The following is a 19,002-nucleotide window of genomic DNA, read 5'->3' as shown; positions in this document are numbered from 1 at the left end:
CTCCGTTCTAAATGGCCTATCCCTCACTCTTAAACCGTGGCCCCTGGTTCTGGACTCCCCCAACATTGGGAACATGTTTCCTGCCTCTAAAGTGTCCAACCTCTTAATAATTCTATATGTTTCAATAAGATCCCCTCTCATCCTTCTAAATTCCAGTGTATACAAGCCTAGTCGCTCCAGTCTTTCAACATATTACAGTCCCGCCATTCCGGGAATTAACCTAGTAAACCTATGCTGCACGCCCTCAATAGCAAGAATATCCTTCCTCAAATTTGGAGACCAAAACTGCACACAGTACTGCTTTCTTCACTGCCTGCTGTACCTGCATGCTTCCTTTCAGTGACTGATGCACTAGGGCACCCAGATCTCGTTGTACGTCCCCATTTCCTAACTTCACAACATTCAGATAATACTCTGCCTTCCTATTCTTACCACCAAAGTGGATAACCTCACACTTATCCACATTAAACTGCATCTGTCATGCATCCGCCCACTCACACAACCTGTCCAAGTCACCCTGCAACCTCATAGCATCTTCCTCAGTTCACACTGCCACATCATGTGCAAATTTGCTAATGTTACTTTTAATCCCTTCATCCAAGTCATTAATGTATATTATAAATAGCTGCGGTCCCAGCACCGAGCCTTGCAGTACCCCACTAGTCACTGCCTGCCATTTTGAAAGGGACCCATTTATCCCCACTCTTTGTTTTCTGTCTGCCAACCAATTTTCTATCCATGTCAGTACCCTACCCCCAATACCATGTGCTCTAATTTTGCCCACTAATCTCCTATGTGGGACCTTGTCGAAGGCTTTCTGAAAGTCAAATTACACTACATCCACCGGCTCTCCCCTGTCAATTTTCCTAGTTACATCCTCAAAAAATTCGGAAGATTAGTCAAGCATGATTTCCCCTTCGTAAATCCATGCTGACTCAGAACGATCCTGTTACTGCTATCCAAATGCTCTGCAATTTTGTCTTTTATAATTGACTCCAGCATCTTCCCCACCACTGATGTCAGACTAACTGGTCTATAATTTCCCGTTTTCTCTCTCCCTCATTTCTTAAAAAGTGGGATAACATTAGCTACCCTCCAATCCACAGGAACTGATCCTGAATCTATAGAACATTGGGAAATGATCACCAATGCGACCACGATTTCAAGAGCCACCTCCATAAGTACCCTGGGATGCAGACCATCAGGCCCTAGGGATTTATCAGCCTTCAATCCTATCAGTCTACCCAACACCATTTCCTGCCTAATGTGGATTTCCTTCAGTTCCTCCGTCACCCTAGGATCTCTGGCTACTAGAACATCTGGAAGATTGTTTGTATCTTCCTCAGTGAAGACAGATCCAAAGTACCGGTTCAACTCGTCTGCCATTTCCTCGTTCCCCATAATAAATTCCCCCGCTTCTGTCTTCAAGGGACCCACATTTGCCTTAACTATTTTTTCCTCTTCATATACCTAAAAAAGCTTTTACTATCCTCCTTTATATTATTGGCTAGTTTACCCTCGTACCTCATCTTTTCTACCCGTATTGCCTTCTTAGTCATCTTCTGTTGCTCTTTAAAAGAGTCCCAATCCTCTGGCTTCCCGCTTTTCTTTGCTTTGTTGTACTTCTGCTCTTTTATTTTTATGCTGTCCTTGACTTCCCTTGTCAGCCACTGGTGTCTCTTGCTCCCCTTGGAATCTTTCCTCATCTTTGGAATGAATTGATCCCGCAACTTCTGCATTATTCCCAGGAATACCTGCCATTGCCGTTCCACCGTCTTCCCTGCGAGGGCCTCCTTCCAGTCAAATCTGGCCAGCTCCTGCCTCATGCCTCTTTGCTATACTGTAATACTGTAATACTGACACTTCCGATTTGCTATACTGTAATCCCCTTTGCTATACTGTAATACTGACACTTCCGATTTTCCCTTCTCCCTCTCAATTTGTAGATTAAAACATCATATTGTGATCACTGCATCCTAATGGCTCTTTTACCTTGAGTTCCCTTATCAGATCAGGATCATTACACAACACTAAATCCAGAATTGCCTTTTCCCTGGTAGGCTCCAGTACAAGCTGTTTCTAAGAATCCATCTCGGAGACACTCCACAAACTCTCTTTCCTGTGGTCCATTTCCAACCTGATTTTCCCAGTCTACCTGCATGTTGAAATCTCCCATAACCACCGTAGCATTACATTTTTGACACGCCAATTTTAGCTCTTGATTCAACTTGCACCCTATGTCGAGGCTACTGTTTGGGGGCCTATAGATAACTCCCATTAGGGTCTTTTTACCCTTATAATTCCTCATTTCTGTCCATACTGATTCTACATTTCCTGATTCTATGTCACCCCTTGCAAGGGAGTGAATATCATTCCTCACCAACAGAGCAACCCCACCCCCTCTGCCCATCTGTTTGTCTTTTCTATACGTTGTGTACCCCTGAATATTCAGTTCCCAGCCCTGGTCCTCTTGCAGCCATGTCTCAGTGATTCCCACAACATCATACTTGCCAATGTCTAACTGAGCCTCAAGCTCATCCACTTTATTTCTTATACTTCGCCAATTTCAATACAACATTTTAACTTCGGTATTCACCTCCCCTCCCCTCCCACACCGGTCACCATTGGACCTGACCTTACTCTCTTATCCCATCTAGAACTTCCCTTCCCATTTATTCGAGAATCCTTTGCAATTTCTCCTGTATTCGCTTCCCCTTTAACTCCATCTTCATATTCCCAATTTGTCAACCCCTCCCCCCCACTATTTAATGTAGATGCACAGTGTTATTTAGTGTCGAGGCACAGTGTTATTTAGTGTAGAGGCACAGTGTTATTTAGTGTCGAGGTACAGTGTTATTTAGTGTCGAGGTACAGTGTTATTTAGTGTAGAGGTACAGTGTTATTTAGCGAAGGTGTCCAGTGTTATTTAGTGTAGATGAATAGTGCAGATGAACTCACCCACTTCGTCTCCCCCTCACCCCCTCACAAACTCCATCCCCTCCCCTCTCATCATTCCTCCCCACTCACCCACTCCAACCCCCCTCCCCATCCAATCCATCCTCCCCTCCCCCACAAACCCACTCCCTACCCCCACTCACCCACTCCACCCCCCTCCCAAACCCCGTCCCCCCCCTCCCCCTCCCCCTCCCCCCACCCTCTCCCACTCCACCCCCCCTCCCCCACCCCCCTCCCCTCCCCCACCCCCCTCCCCCACCCCCTCTCCACCCCCCCTCTCCCACTCCACCCCCTCCCCTACCCCCTCCCCTCCCCCACCCCCACCCCCTCTCCCTCTCCACCCCCCTCTCCCACAGTCCTCCCGCTGGTCCTCCCGCGGGGGGGGGGGGAGCACATCTGTTAAAGTCCCCCCCTCCTCATTGGCCGCCACTGCTGTCACTCTGGCAGGCCCCGCCCCTGGATGTCATTGTGTCCCCACTCATTGGCTGTCACTACCGTCACTCAGGCAGGTGCCATTGTGACGTCAACGCTGGTGGGCGGGGTCAGTGGGAAAGTGAGTTTGTAAACTTCATTAGCGGGGCTGAACTGGCAGCCTTGATCCCATCAACGGGTCCCCACTGTACAGGCGTGAACTCACACTCCCCGCTGTGACCTCATACGGGGGGGACGGCTAAAGGGAGAAAAAAAGTGATCTTTTAAACTTTAAAAAGAGATTTTGAAAGATTAAAAAGTGATTTTTTTCAAGAACATATAACATTTACTGCACCCCCTAGGACAATGGTGAGTAAGTTGGGCCTAAAATGGTCACTCTATCGTGTACCGTTTTGGCTGTGGCAAGCCCCAAAAAATATACAATTAATATATACACAAAGTTTTAGAAATGTCCTCCCCCAACTCCCCCCCCCCACCCGCACGCGCCTCCCTCCACTCCCCTCCCCCTACTCAGCCCCTTTCCTCTCCACTCCCCCCTCCCCATCCACTCTCCCCTCCCCCTCCACTCTCCCCTCCTCCTCCACTTCCCATCCGTTCCCCCCTCCCCTTCCGTTCCCCCCTCCCCCTCCACTCCCTCCCCCTCCACCTCCATTCCCTCCTCCCCTTCCGTTCCCCCCTCCCCGCCACTCCTCCCTCTACTCCCCTCTCCCCCTCCACTCCCCCATTCTCCCTCCACTCCCCCCTCCACTCCCCCCTTCCACACCCTCCCTCCACTCCCCCCTCCCCCTCCACTCCCCCCTCCGTTCCCCCCTCCCCCCTCTACTCCCCTCTCCCCCTCCACTCCCCCATTCTCCCTCCACTCCCCCCTCCACTCCCCCTCCACTCCCCCCCTCCCCCTCCACCCGCCCTCTACTCCCTCCCCTCTGTATCCATGCACCCGTTAGTGAGCAGGGAGCATCCCTCGCTGCCATGACGGGGGTAGTAACCCTACCGTTGGCGGCGAAAGCCACTTACCGGTGCGGCGTGCATACAGCACTGAGCGGCGGTGAGCGGTGGCGAGCGGCGGATCCTACCGATGCATGCACCGGTTTGCGAGCGGGCAGTGTGCATTTAGCGCTGTTGGTCGGCGAGCTGCGGGCAACGGTGGAGAGTGGAGAGGCAGTGCTGTTCGGTGGCGGGCGGCAGCCATCTTGTCGGTCCTTCTCGCGCCGCTCTGCACCATGGGAGGAAGGTCAGGCACGGGGCATGCCGGGATGGGCAGCGGTCCTCCCCCCGCTGGTCCCCCACCCCACCCGCTGGTCCCCCACCCCCCCCCACTGGTCCGTCCCCCCCTTGCTGGTCCATCCCCCCCCCCCCCACCGCTGGTCGCCCCCCCCCGCTGGTCCGTCCCCCCCCCGCTGGTCCGTGTCCCCCCCCCCGCTGGTCCGTCCCCCCGCTGGTCCCCCCCCCCCGCTGGTCCCCCCCCCGCTGGTCGTCGTCCCCGCTGGTCGTCGTCCCCGCTGGTCCCCCCCCCCCGCTGGTTCCCCCCCCCCCCCCCCCCGCTGGTCCCCCTCCCCCGCTGGTCCTCCCCCCCGCTGGTCCCCCCCCCCCCCGCTGGTCCCCCCCCCCCCCGCTGGTCCCCCCCCCCCCCCCCGCTGGTCCCCCTCCCCCGCTGGTCCTCCCCCCCCGCTGGTCGTCGTCCCCCCGCTGGTCCCCCCCCGCTGGTCCCCCCCCCGCTGGTCGTCGTCCCCGCTGGTCGTCGTCCCCGCTGGTCGTCGTCCCCCCGCTGGTCCCCCCCCACTGGTCCCCGTCCCCGCTGGTCGTCGTCCCCGCTGGTCGTCGTCCCCGCTGGTCCGTCCCCCCCCGCTGGTCCGTCCCGTCCCCCCCCGCTGGTGCTCCCCCACCCCCGCTGGTCGTCCCCCCGCTGGTGCTCCCCCACCCCCGCTGGTCCTGGGGGGGGGGAGCACATCTGTTAAAGCCCCCCCCCTCCTCCTCCTCATTGGCCGCCACTGCCGTCACTCTGGCAGGCCCCGCCCCGGACGTCATATTGTCCCCCCTCCCTCCCCCCTCATTGGCCGTCACTACCGTCACTCGGGCAGGTGCCATTGTGACGTCAACGCTGGTGGGCGGGGTCAGTGGGAAAGTGAGTTTGTAAACTTCATTAGCGGGGCTGAACTGGCAGCCTTGATTCCATCAACGGGTCCCCACTGTACAGGCGTGAACTCACACTCCCCGCTGTGACCTCACACGGGGGGGGGGCGGCTAAAGGGAGAAAAAAGTGATCTTTTAAACTTTAAAAATAGATTTTGAAAGATTAAAAAGTGAATTTGTAAAGAAAATATAACATTTACTCCACCCCTAGGACAATGGTGAGTAAGTTGGACCTAAAATTGTCACGCTATCGTGTACCGTTTTGGCTGTGGCAAGCCCCAAAAGATGTACAATTACTATACACACAAACAAACAGTGTTTTAGAGATTCCTTCCCCCCAACCCCCAACTCCCCTCACCCGCACCGCACCCGCCTCCCTCCACTCCCCTCCCCCTACTCAGCCCCTTTCCTCTCTACCCCCCCCTCCCTCTCCACTCCCCCCTCCCCTCCAGTCCCCCTTCCCCTCCACTCCCCACTCCACTCCCCACTCCACTCCCCCCTCCCCCTCCATTCCCCCCTTCCCCTCCATTGGGTCAAGATGGCGCCATGCACAATGTTCACTGTTGCACTCTACATTGACTGAGTTCTCTGTGATCACCAGCTCCTGTATAGTTTGCCATCATTCTGATTACTCGGCAAAGTGTCCACCCCTGAACTCTTCAACACTCTTCAGCAAGGAAATAAAATGCCAAATATTTTCATTTTGTTAAAAATGATCACATTTTCAGTCAGCTATCACCTTTGTCAAGGACATTAAATAATTGTGTAGGAAGGAACTGCAGATGCTGGTTTAAATCGAAGGTAGGCACAAAATGCTGGAGTAACTCAGCGGCTCAGGCAGCATCTAGGAAGAGAAGGAGTGACGTTTCGGGTTGAGACCCTTCTTCAGACTGAAATAAAATAATTGCTTGGGCAGCTTACACCCCAGCGGTATGAATATTGACTTCTCCAACTTCAAGTAACCCCTGCTTTCCCTCTCTCTCTCCATCCCCCCCTCCCTTTTTCCCAGTTCTCCGAGCAGTCTGACGGCCCCCTGGATTACATTGTATCTCTGTTTGATTTGCTGTCACCTTCTCCCAGCTAACAATGGTCTATTCTACATTTTCCTTGATCTGCATCTCTTTTGATCTCACAATTCCTCATCTCTGTAACACCCTGTCCCCGATTCAGTCTGAAGAAGGATCTCGACCCGAAACGTCACCCATTCCTTCTCTCCAGAGATGCTGCCTGACCCGCTGAGTTACTCCAGCATCTTGTGTCTAGCCTCTTTGGTTTGGTTGCATTTAGTGTAGGGATACAGCATGGAAACAGGCCTTTCAGCCCACCGCATCCGCACCGACCAGCGATACCCGTACACTAGTCCTATCCTACACACTGAGGACAATTTACAATTTACAGAAATCAATGAACCTACAATCCTGTACGTCTGCGGCTGGAGGAAACCTGATTAAATCTTATCTCTCTATGCTTCGTTGTCACCTTCTCCTAGCTAACTATAATTTATTCTACATTTTCCTTGATCTCAATCCCCTTTGATGTTTTGTTTTCCCACCTTATACTTCCTTATCTCTGAATCTCCCACTCCCCTGAATCTGAAGACCCGAAATGTCACCCATTCCTTCTCTCCAGAGTTGCTGCCTGTCCCGCTGAGTTACTCCAGCATTTTGTGTCTATCTGAAGAGAATTTGCTCCTGTGTATTCATATGACGTGGTTTACATACCATTGTACAGCTGTACGTCCTTGACTTTGAATAGGGTTACTCTTAAGACTGCCGTCCAAAACCCCCCCACCCCACCGAAGATCAACATGGTCCAGTTGTTTGCTTTCTTTAGCTTTTTGTGTTCTTCCTGCAGTTCTAACTTAGTCATAGTGTAATAGAGTGATACTATGTGAAAACAGGCCCTTCATAGAGTCACAGAGTGATACAGTGTGGAAACAGGCCCTTCATAGAGTCACAGAGTGATACAGTGTGGAAACAGGCCCTTCATAGAGTCACAGAGTGATACAGTGTGGAAACAGGCCCTTCAGCCCAACTCGCCCACACCGACCAACAATGTCCCAGCTACCCTAGTCCCGCTTGCCTGCACTTGGTTCATAACCCTCCAAACCTGTCCTATCCATGTACCTGTTTAACTGTTTCTTAAACGATGGGATGTTCCCAGCCTCAACTACCTCCTCTGGCAGCTTGTTCCATACACCCACCACCCTCTGTGTGAATAAGTTATGCCTCGGATTCCAATTAAATCTTTTCCCCTTCACCTTGAATCTATGTCCTCTGGTCCTCGATTCCCCTACTCTGGGCAAGAGACACTGCATCTACCCGATGTATTCCTCTCATGATTTTGTACACCTCTATAAGATCTCCCCTCATCCTCCTGCGCTCCATGCAATAGAGAGCCAGCCTACTCACCCTCTCCCTGTAGCTCACAGCCTTCAAACGTCTTCATACGTCCCCCTCCCCTGTGTAAACCCTCCCCCAGCAGGGTCTCGAGGTGCTCGCAGCTTTACCCAAGCCCGCAGTGCCCAACTGCTCACTGTTAATACAAGGGTGAGGCAGAGAGAAGGTAGACAGTCAGAACCTTTTCCCAGGGTGCAAATGTCCAGCACTAGAGGCCAGAACTGTCCATTGAGAGGGACACTGTTTAATGACACCAGAGGCCATTGCAATATGGTGAGAGGGGGAAAGTTTAATGGCAAGTTTATTTTTACACAGAGGGTGGTGGGGGCCTGGAACGCACTGCCAGGGGTGGTGGTGGTGGAGGCAGATACCATAGTGCCTTTGAGACTTTTAGATCGGCATGTGGAAGCGCAGGGAATAGAGGGATATGGATCATGTACAGGCAGATGAGATCAGTTGAACTTGGCATCATGTTGGGCACAGACATTGTTCTAGTGCTGTACTGTTCTATTGCACAAACCTATTGTACAACACTCTATAGAATGGAGTACTGTGCTCCATTCTCTAAAACCATCTTGTTTGGGAAAGTAGCAACACAGCATGGTCTTGCAGTCATAGAGTGATACAGTGTGGAAACAGGCCCAACTTGCCCACAGTGTCCAACATCTCCCAGCTACACTAGTCCCACCTGCCCGCATCTGGCCCATTTCCCTCCAAACCTGTTCTACCCATGTTCCCATCTAACTGTTCTTAAATGTTGGGATAGTCTCTACCTCAACTACCTCCTCTGGCAGCTTGTTCCATATGCCCACCACCCTTTGTGTGAAAAAGTCACCCCTCAGATTCCTATAAAATCTTTTCCCCTTCACCTTGAACCTATGTCCTCTGGTCCTCGATTCCCCTACTCTGGGCAAGAGACTCTGTGCATCCACCCGATCGATTGCTCTCATGATTTGATGCACCTCTATAAGATCACCCATCATCACCCCAAAGAGTGGGGATAAATGGGTCCCTTTCAGAATGGCAGGCAGTGACTAGTGGGGTGCCGCAAGACTCGGTGCTGGGACCGCAGCTATTTACAATATACATTAATGACTTGGATGAAGGGATTAAAAGTACCATTAGCAAATTTGCAGATGATACAAAGCTGGGTGGCAGTGTGAACTGTGAGGAAGATGCTATGAGGTTGCAGGGTGACTTGGACAGGTTGTGTGAGTGGGCAGATCCATGGCAGATGCAGTTTAATGTGGATAAGTGTGAGGTTATCCACTTTGGTGGTAAGAATAGGAAGGCAGAGTATTATCTGAATGGTGTCAAGTTAGGAAAAGGGGACGTACAACATGTTCAGGGTGTCCTAGTGCATCAGTCACTGAAAGGAAGCATGCAGGCACAGCAGGCAGTGAAGAAAGCCAATGGAATGTTGGCCTTCATAACAAGAGGAGTTGAGTATAGGAGCAAAGAGGTCCTTCTGCAGTTGTACAGGGCCCTAGTGAGACCGCACCTGGAGTATTGTGTGCAGTTTCGGTCTCCAAATTTGAGGAAGGATATTCTTGCTATTGAGGGTGTGCAGTGTAGGTTTACTAGGTTAATTCCCGGAATGGCGGGACTGTCGAATGTTGAAAGACTGCAGCGACTACGCTTGTATACACTGGAATTTAGAAGGATGAGAGGGGATCTTATTGAAACATATAAGATTATTAAGGGGTTGGACACGTTAGAGGCAGGAAACATGTTCCCAATGTTGGGGGAGTCCAGAACCAGGGGGCCACAGTTTAAGAATAAGGGGTAGGCCATTTAGAACGGAGATGAGGAAAAACGTTTTCACTCAGAGAGTTGTAAATCTGTGGAATTCTCTGCCTCAGAAGGCGGTGGAGGCCAATTCTCTGAATGCATTCAAGAGAGAGCTAGATAGAGCTCTTAAGGATAGCGGAATCAGGGGGTATGGGGAGAAGGCAGGAACGGGGTACTGATTGAGAATGATCAGCCATGATCACATTGACTGGAGGTGCTGGCTCGAAGGGCCGAATGGCCTACTCCTGCACCTATTTTCTATTGTCTATCCTGCTGTTATTAGAAAGGAAATGATGAACCCATGATGTAGTGGTGAACAGGCCACACACATCCCACCAGAGCACTTTGCAAATGTGCCTCGATTCATCGCTACATATTATCTGTGCTGGGAATTAGAGGGAATAATATGAATTCTATATTCACAAATCACAACTATTTAATTTTCTAGCATTAATTACTCTTCTTGGAATGAGCCCAACATACAACAGTAGAGAGGTTTAGTTTAGAAAGACAGTGAGGAAACAGGCCCTTCAGCCCACTGAGTCCGCGCCGACCAGTGCTCACCCTATACACTAACACTATCCTACACACACTGGGGACAATTTACAATTTAACCAAAATCAATTAAACTACAAACCTGTATGTCTTTGTAGTGTGGGAGGAACCCAGAGCTCGCGCACGGTCACGGGGAGAACGTACAAACTCCGTACAGACAGTATTCGTGGTCAGCATGGCACCCGTGTCTCTGGCGTTGTGAGTCAGCAACTCTACCGCTGTGCCACCGTGCCACCCATAAAAGGTTCAGTAAAGGTATGAATTCTGAAGTGCTCCAAGTGTCCCCATTCTTTTCACCCACAGGTGAGGTGACCTTTAAAGACCCTGATCGCCACAACTGGTATGACCCCAAAAACTGGCAGACAAGGTCCTCTGTGCTTGAGGTGCCGCAGGACCAGCACGCCTTCACTCTGGATGAAGAGAGAGTGCCTTGCCAACATGACGACGTTGCTTTCCAACCTGCCACATCTTTCCGTGTGAACTTGGACAGTGATGCACAAAATATTCATGTTAAAACCATTTCTTTAATGAATAGGGTAAGTGCTTCACTTCTTTGAATGCCAATTGATTTGTCTTGCAAATTCATTAGAGCAGCTTAATATAGGGTTTATGCTTTACAACAAGCTTTAGACTTTGGAGATACAGCGCGGAAACAGGTCCTTCGGCCCACCGAGTCCGCGCTGACCAGCGATCCCCGTACACTAGCACTATCCTACACACCAGGGACTACTTACAATTTTACCGAAGCCAATTAACCTACAAACCAGCACTTCTTTGGAATGTGGGAAGAAACCGGAGCATCCGGAGAAAACCCACAAGGTCACAGGGAGAACTTATAAACTCTGTTGAGACAGCACCTGTAGTCAGGATTGAACCCAGGCTCTGCCTCTGTAAGGCAGCAACTCTACCACTGCGCCACCGTGCCATCTGCAAAAACTGAATGAAAACTAAATGACAAATTTGTTCAGGTCAGTTGCCAGGAGCCAGTAGTCAAGTAGAGCTACTTAAACTAAACCCAGGGCATTCATCAGAAAATACTGGAAATGTCCACAGAAAGAATTAGAGTTAATGTATCGTCAACAAGCTTCTGCAATGTGAGTGGCCCTGAGCAGAGAAGATAGTGGAAATAGTCACAGAGTGCTGGAGTAACTCAGTGGGTCAGGCAGCATCTCTGGAGAACATGGATAGGTGACGTTTCACAGAGTGCTGGAGTAACTCAGCGGGTCAGGCAGCATCTCTGGAGAACATGGATAGGTGACGTTTCACAGAGTGCTGGAGTAACTCAGCGGGTCAGGCAGCATCTCTGGAGAACATGGATAGGTGACGTTTCACAGAGTGCTGGAGTAACTCAGCGGGTCAGGCAGCATCTCTGGAGAACATGGATAGGTGACGTTTCACAAAGTGCTGGAGTAACTCAGCGGGTCAGGCAGCATCTGTGGAGAACATGGATAGGAACATTTTGGGTCGGGACCCATCTTCAGACCCTGACCTGAAACGTCACCTACGTGGATATGTTCTCAGATGCTGCCGGACACACAGAGTTACTCCAGCACTTTGTGTCTATTGTTGGTGTAAAGCCACATCTGCAGTTCCTTGTTATTGCATTAGAGAAGATGCCGTGTTTTCTAAATGCTCTAAAGCCAGTGAGTGCCATTGAAGAGGTGAATACTGACTGCATCATCCTCCTGTCGGCTGTGGCTAGTGCCCCTGTCCATTGTCTCACCCACCCTTCCACTTCACCAGCTAGGTCTGGCTGCATAGTTGATGTGAGATGCTGGTCTTCAACAGCCACAGGTCAGAGCAGGGGCATCGTGTTGTAATTTTCTAGGTAATTGGCGAGGCTACATGTGGATTCACATGTGCACCTGGCCGTCACACAGTAGAAAGAGGGCAGAGTGCAGAGGGCATTCATCAGCCTGGCATCTCATTGCAGCGCACCTATAATGAAAGGCCTGGGTAGATGAATGTGTAGATGAGAGTCTCAGACCAGAGGGCACAGTTTCAAACCTAGGGTTTTCTCCGGGTGCTCCCGTTTCCTCCCACATGCCAAAGACGTGCAGGTTTGTAGGTTGATTGGTTTCAGTAAAATGGTCAATTATCTCTGGCGTGTAGGATAATTCTAATCTACGGGGTGATCGCTGGTCGGCGTGGACCCGGTGGGCCAGAAGGTCTGTATCGGTGATGCCTAAAGAATAAAAGGACGTGCCTTGAGAATGGAGTTGAGGAAGAATTTCTTTAGTCAGAGGGTGGTGAATCTGTGAAATTCATTGCCACAGGCGGCAGTGGAGGCCAAGTCGTTGGATATTTTTAAGGCAGAGATCGACAGGTTCCTGATTAGTAAGGACATCAAAGGTTATGGGGAGAAGGCAGGAGAATGGGGTTGAGAGGGAGAGATAGATCAGCCACGATGGAATGGTGGAGCAGACTCAATACAGAATATAGAATACAGAATACAGAATACAGAGCCTTTATTTGTCATTCGGTACCGAGGTACCGAACAAAATTACGTTACCAGCAGTCACACAAAAAAAGAAACACGACACATAACCCCAACACAAATATCCATCACAGTGACTCCAAACACCCCCTCACTGTGATGGAGGCAACAAAACTTCCGCTCTCTTCCCCACGCCCAAGTCCCCGTGGCCGAGCCGCACCGGGCGCTGAAACATCCCACGGCCGAGCCGGGCGATGGAAGGCCCCGCGGCCGTACCGTGCGCAGCTAAGTCCCGCGGCCGCGCCGCGCCGGGCGATGGAAGGCCCCGCGGCCGAGCCACACCAGCGATGTAAAGTCCCGCGGCCGAGCCGCACCAGCGATGTAAAGTCCCGCGAATGGCCTTATTCTGCTCCTATCTGCTGCCTGGATGAAGCATTTCAGTTATTTGGAGGGATTGAATGGAATGGGGTTGTTTTTCGTGGAGTGATGGTGTTGAAGCTGATGGAGATATACAAAATAAAGAGGTACATGGGGTTGATAGTAAGAATCTCTCCCCCACCATGGGGTACAAGAGGACATGGTAACCATGTGAGAGGTGGAAGCTTTACAAGGGATCTGAGGGGGAGTCTTCTTCTTTCGAGTCCATCATCCATGTTTCAATTGTTACATCACTGTCATCCTCCGTCCTGAAAAGGGCGCAAGCTTCCGGCGACAGTCAGTGGGAGCCATTACTTGTACAATAGATGATGGTGGTAGCAGAATTAGTTCAGGACACTTCCAGTTTCCAGCCCCACGATGTGGTCGCTTCTGCGATGGGGCCAGGGGGAATTCTCGAGCAGTTTCTATTCCGGAACAGGCGGCCTGTGGAGCTGGAGTTGATGTACCTTCACCTCATTTAAGGAGCATCTAGAGAACAACTTGAATTGCCATTGTATGGAAGGCTACAAACCCCACAGGCTACAAGGCGGCACGGCATGGTGGTGCAGCGGTAGAGTTGCTGCCTCACAGCGCCGGAGACCCGGGTTCCATCCTGACTACGGGTGCTGTCTGTACGGAGTTTGTACATTCTCCCTGTGACCTGTATGAGTTTTCTCCGAGATCTTCGGTTTCCTCCCACACTCCAAAGACGTACAGGTTAATTAGCTTGGTATAAATGTAAAATTGTCCCTAGCATGTGTAGGATAGTGTTAATATGCGGGGATCGCTGGTCGGTGCGGGCTCGGTGGGCCAAAGGGCCTGTTTCTGCGCTGTATCTCTAAAAAGACCCACTACAGTAAATGGTTAGCATGGACATGGTGGGCCAAAGGGCCTGTTTCTGTGCTGTATCTCTAAAATGACCCACTACAGTAAATGGTTAGCATGGACATGGTGGGCCAAAGCGCCTGTTTCTGTGCTGCACCAAGCTTAAATACTGACTGAATTTGAAAGGTCACGTGTTAAAATGTAGAACCTGGAGGACAGGTTTCACCAGTTGGAGGAGAGTGTTAGTAGCGGGATAATTGCACCTCTGAAGAAGCTACTCGCCCCGATACGTCACCTATCCATGTTCTCCAGAGATGCTGCCTGACCCGCTGAGTTACTCCAGCACTCTGTGAAACGTCACCTATCCATGTTCTCCACAGATGCTGCCTGACCCGCTGAAATACTTGCATTGTGCCCTTTTAGTTCGCATGTCATGTTACAGGAGCAGAATGAGGCCATTCGGCCCATCAAGTCTACTCTACCATTCAATCACGGCTGATCTATCTCTTCCTCCTAACCCCATTCTCCTGCCTTCTCCCCATAACCCCTGACACCCGTACTAATCAATGTCAACTTGCTTTTTGCCCATGTGATTAATGACTAATTGCTGGTTTTATTTTGCATGGCAGAGGTTTGCTAGCAGTGAAGACTTCCTTGTGTACAAGGAGTCCAACACGGGAAGACTGCAGTTCCATGGAAATGGCTCCGTCAGTGTGACCAACACAGAGTGTGATGACCGATCAGGCTGTCACTGTGGTAACTCCCGTGTAAGAAGCACATTACTGTGTTGACCTTAGGTTTAAACAGCTCGCCAGCACCTCTATGTTCATGAAGGATTTTGAACCAGACACATCAGTGCACAGGCAGATTCTGGGTCAAGGATTTAGGGCGGCACAGTGGTGCAGCTGGTAGAGCTGCTGCTGGAGTGCTGTCTGTGTGTGTGGAGTTTGCACGTTCCCCCTGTGACCGTGTGGGTTTTCTCCGAGGTCTCTGGTTTCCTCCCACATCCCAAAGACGTGCGGGTTTGTAGGTTAATTGTCCCTCAGTAAATTGTCCCCAGTGTGTAAGGGGCGGATGGGAAAGTGGGATAACGTAGAACTAGTGTGAACGGATGGTCGGCGTGGACTCGTTGGCCGAAGGGTCTGTTTCCATGCTGGATCTCTGAACTAAACTAAGGTAAGGCACGTTGGTGTTCCTCTGTTGGAGTTATGAGTGTGTATTGACCCAGAGGTCGTAGCTGCAAATTAAACCGATTCAATATAAAGGCAGTTTGAAGAAGGGTTCCCACCCTATTCCTTTTCCCAAGGGATGCTGCCTGACCCGCTGAGTTACTCCAGCACTCTGTGAAACGTCACCTATCCATGTTCTCCACAGATGCTGCCTGACCCGCTGAGTTACTCCAGCACTCTGTGTCTATCTTTAATGTAAAAGTAGCTAGGCATCTATCTAGTGAACAGGATTTGTCTTGAGATCAGTCACACCTCCTCCACCCTTCAATCAGCCAAAACATTATGACCTGATGAGCCAAAACATTATGCCCACCTGCTTAACATGCTGTTGGTCCTCCGTGTGCAGCCCCATATGCAGCAGGGTGCGATGCACTGTGTATTGTGACACATTCCTCTCGTGACCACCATTAACATTTTCTGTGACTTGTGCCACAGTAGACATTCTGTCAGTTCGGACCAGACGGGATAGCCTTCGTTGCCCTCGCGCATCGATGAGCCTTGGTCGCCAGTTTGTGGTTTGTCCCTCCTCGGTCCACTGTCGGTAGGTACTCACCACTGCTGACCGGGAGCACCCCACAAGCCTTGCTGTTTCAGAGATGCTCTGACCCAGTCGTCTGGCCATAACAATTTGGCCCTTGTCAAAGTCGCTCAGGTCTTTACTCCTGCCCATTTCTCCTGCATCCAACACATCAACTTCAAGAACTAACTGTTCACTTGCTGCCTAATATATCCCACCCCTTGACAGGTGCCATTGTAACAAGATAATCAATGTTATTCACTTTGCCTATCAGTGGTCATAATGTTTTGGCTGATGGGTGCATGTTAATGTATGGGGTCACCTTACAGCAGGGCTGCAGTGCTTGTGTGTGTGTGGACTGTGGAGCAGGTTTAGTGTCACCACACCTAGAGGAGAGCCTGAAATGCTGTAACACAAAGTTCACCTGATTAGTCACTCTGTATAAATATTAACAGAGCATTTTAAAACGCCACAAAAGCTGAAGAAAGACCGTAAGACCATTTGATACACAAGCAGAATTAGGCCATTCGGCCCATCATGTCTACTCCTGGTCATGGCTGATCCATCTTTCCCTCTCAACCCCATTCTCCTGCCTTCTCCCCATAAACTTTGACATCATTACTAATCAACAACTAATCAGTCTCTGCCATATAAACACGCAATGTCTTGGTCTCCACTGTCGTTTGTGGAAGATGGACACTAAACCAGCATCTGCTGCTCCTTTCTACACATCTGTGGAAAGTCTTGGGTCAAGTAAAATATAGGTGAAGCTGAGCTTTCATTGAGGTTTGTAGAGCAGAGGGTTGAGGGGTTGGACAGAAGGGGCCACGTCTGGATGGCCAGCTTTCCCGTTGCCAATGCAAGGTACAGGGGACAAAGTCAAACTGCTCCTGACTGCATTGAGATGCAGTGGCCAGTGAATGACAAAGGTATTGGACAAGGGTGGCTCAGTACACAGACAACTGTACTCAGGATGTCCTATTACGAAGATGTTGCCAGGACTAGAGGGTGTGAGCTATAGGGAGAGGTTGAGTAGGCTGGGTCTCTATTCCATGGAGCGCAGGAGGATGAGGGGAGATCTTATAGAGGTGTACAAAATCATGAGAGGAGTAGATTGAGTAGATGCACAGAGTATCTTGCCCAGAGTAGGGGAATCGAGGACCAAAGGACATAGGTTCAAGGTGAGGGGGATTTTAATAGGAAACCGAGGGGTAACTTTTTCACACAGAGGGTGGTGGGTGTATGGAACAAGCTGCCAGAGGAGGTAGTTGAGGCTGGGACTATCCCATCATTTAAGAAACAATTAGACAGGTACATGGATACGACAGGTTTGGAGGGATATGGACCAAGCGCTGGCAAGTGGATGAAGTGTAGTTGGGATATTGTTGGCGGTGCGGGTGAGTTGGGCAGAAGGGCATGTTTCCACACTGTGTCACTCTATGACTCGATGTGTCATGTACATTACCTCTCCAAACAAGCTCTCCATTTGACTGGGGAAGACACAGTGCTGGAGTAACTCAGCGGGTCAGGCAGCATCTCTGGAGGAAAAGGATTGGATCAGGTCTGAAGAAGGGTCCTGATCTGAAACGTCATCTATCAGTCTGAAGCCACGTATCCATGTTCTCCACAGATGCTGCCTGACCCGCTGAGTTACTCCAGCACTCTGTGAAACGTCACCTATCCATGTCCTCCAGAGATGCTGCCTGACCCGCTGAGTTACTCCAGCACTCTGTGAAACGTCACATATCCATGTTCTCCACAGATGCTGCCTGACCCGCTGAGTTACTCCAGCACTCTGTGTCCATTAAAAGAAGATGCGGATAATTTCCCTGTTCTTCCTGTAAATAATGCCGACCCACCTGAAACCACAATGGACCGTTGTTTATTTTCTCCACGTCAAAGAACATTGACCTCTCTGCCAATATACAGAAGTGTATAAGATCAGGAGCGGAATAGACAGAGCAAATGCAGTCTCTTGCCCAGAGTGGAGGATTCAAGAGGACATAGTTTTAAGGTGAGGGGGGGAAAGATTTAATAGGAGCCTGAGCAGTAACTTTTTCACACAAAGGGTGGTGGGTGCATGGAACAAGCTGCCAGAGGAGGTTGTTGAGGCTGGGACTAACATAAGATTTAAGAAGTATTTGGACAGGTACATGGATAGGATAGGTTTAGAGGGATATATAGGCCAAACGCAGCCAGGTGGGACTGGTGTAGAAGGGACATGTTGGTCAGTGTGGGCAAGTTGGGCTGAAGGGCATGTTTCTGTGATGTATGACTCTATGGCTCTCTCTATTACACTATCTATCACAACTCTCTCTATCACATCACTCTCCCTCTCCCACTCTCTCTCTCCCACTCTCTCCTTCTCCCCCTCTCCCACTCTCTCTCCCACTCTCTCTCCCACTCTCCCTCTCCCACTCTCTCTCTCCCACTCTCTCCTTCTCCCCCTCTCCCACTCTCTCTCCCACTCTCTCTCCCACTCTCCCTCTCCCACTCTCTCTCTCCCACTCTCTCTCCCACTCTCCCTCTCCCACTCTCTCTCTCCCACTCTCTCTCCCACTCTCCCTCTCCCACTCTCTCTCCCACTCTCTCTCTCCCACTTTGTCTTTCCCACTCTCTCTCTCCCACTTTGTCTTTCCCACTCTCTCTCTCCCACTCTGTCTCTCCCACTCTGTCTCTCCCACTCTCCCTCTCCCACTCTCTCTCTCCCACTCTCTCCTTCTCCCCCTCTCCCACTCTCTCTCCCACTCTCTCTCCCACTCTCTCTCTCCCACATTCTCTCCCCCCACTCTCTCTCTCCCACTCTCTCTCTCCCACTCTCTCTCTCCCACTCTGTCTCTCCCACTCTCTCTCTCCCACTCTCTCTCTCCCACTCTCTCTCTCCCACTCTGCCTCTCCCACACTCTCCCACTCTCTCTCTCCCACACTGCCTCTCCCACACTCTCCCACTCTCTCTCTCCCACTCTCTCTCTCCCATTCTCTCTCCCATTCTCTCCCCCACTCTCTCCCCCACTCTCTCTGCCACTCTCCCATTAGTCTATACACAGTATATCTGCAGTGGGAGCCCTGCCCCACACCTCATGATACTGCAGTATATGGACTGCCTCTGTCACTGTGAATGAACTGTGTGCTGTTTCCATTTGCAGAACCTAGGGAGGATTTGTGTGAATTTGCTGCGGGGGTTCGGAGACCGCTGTATGGAGCTCGATTGTGCAAACCCCTTGAAGCCTCAAGGACACTGCTGTGAGATTTGTGGTACGTTTAGCTTCAGATTTGATCCACTTTAATCCAACAGAATTTAAAGTCATATTTTAA

General features: G+C 50.7%; 1 protein-coding gene across 1 annotated transcript in view; it reads left to right on the top strand.

Annotated features, from left to right (window-relative positions):
* Positions 1-19,002, top strand: part of amn (amnion associated transmembrane protein) — a 72,548-nt gene that overhangs the window by 37,092 nt on the left and 16,454 nt on the right. The window contains exons 7-9 of the mRNA XM_078407247.1: positions 10,566-10,798; positions 14,571-14,708; positions 18,834-18,942. Of these exons, the coding sequence (XP_078263373.1) occupies positions 10,566-10,798; positions 14,571-14,708; positions 18,834-18,942 (480 nt within the window). The remainder of the gene's footprint in view (positions 1-10,565; positions 10,799-14,570; positions 14,709-18,833; positions 18,943-19,002) is intronic.

This window comes from Rhinoraja longicauda, chromosome 10 (genome assembly GCF_053455715.1).
Source record: "Rhinoraja longicauda isolate Sanriku21f chromosome 10, sRhiLon1.1, whole genome shotgun sequence".
NCBI lineage: Eukaryota > Metazoa > Chordata > Chondrichthyes > Rajiformes > Arhynchobatidae > Rhinoraja > Rhinoraja longicauda.
This window is presented reverse-complemented; position numbering and strand designations above follow the sequence as displayed.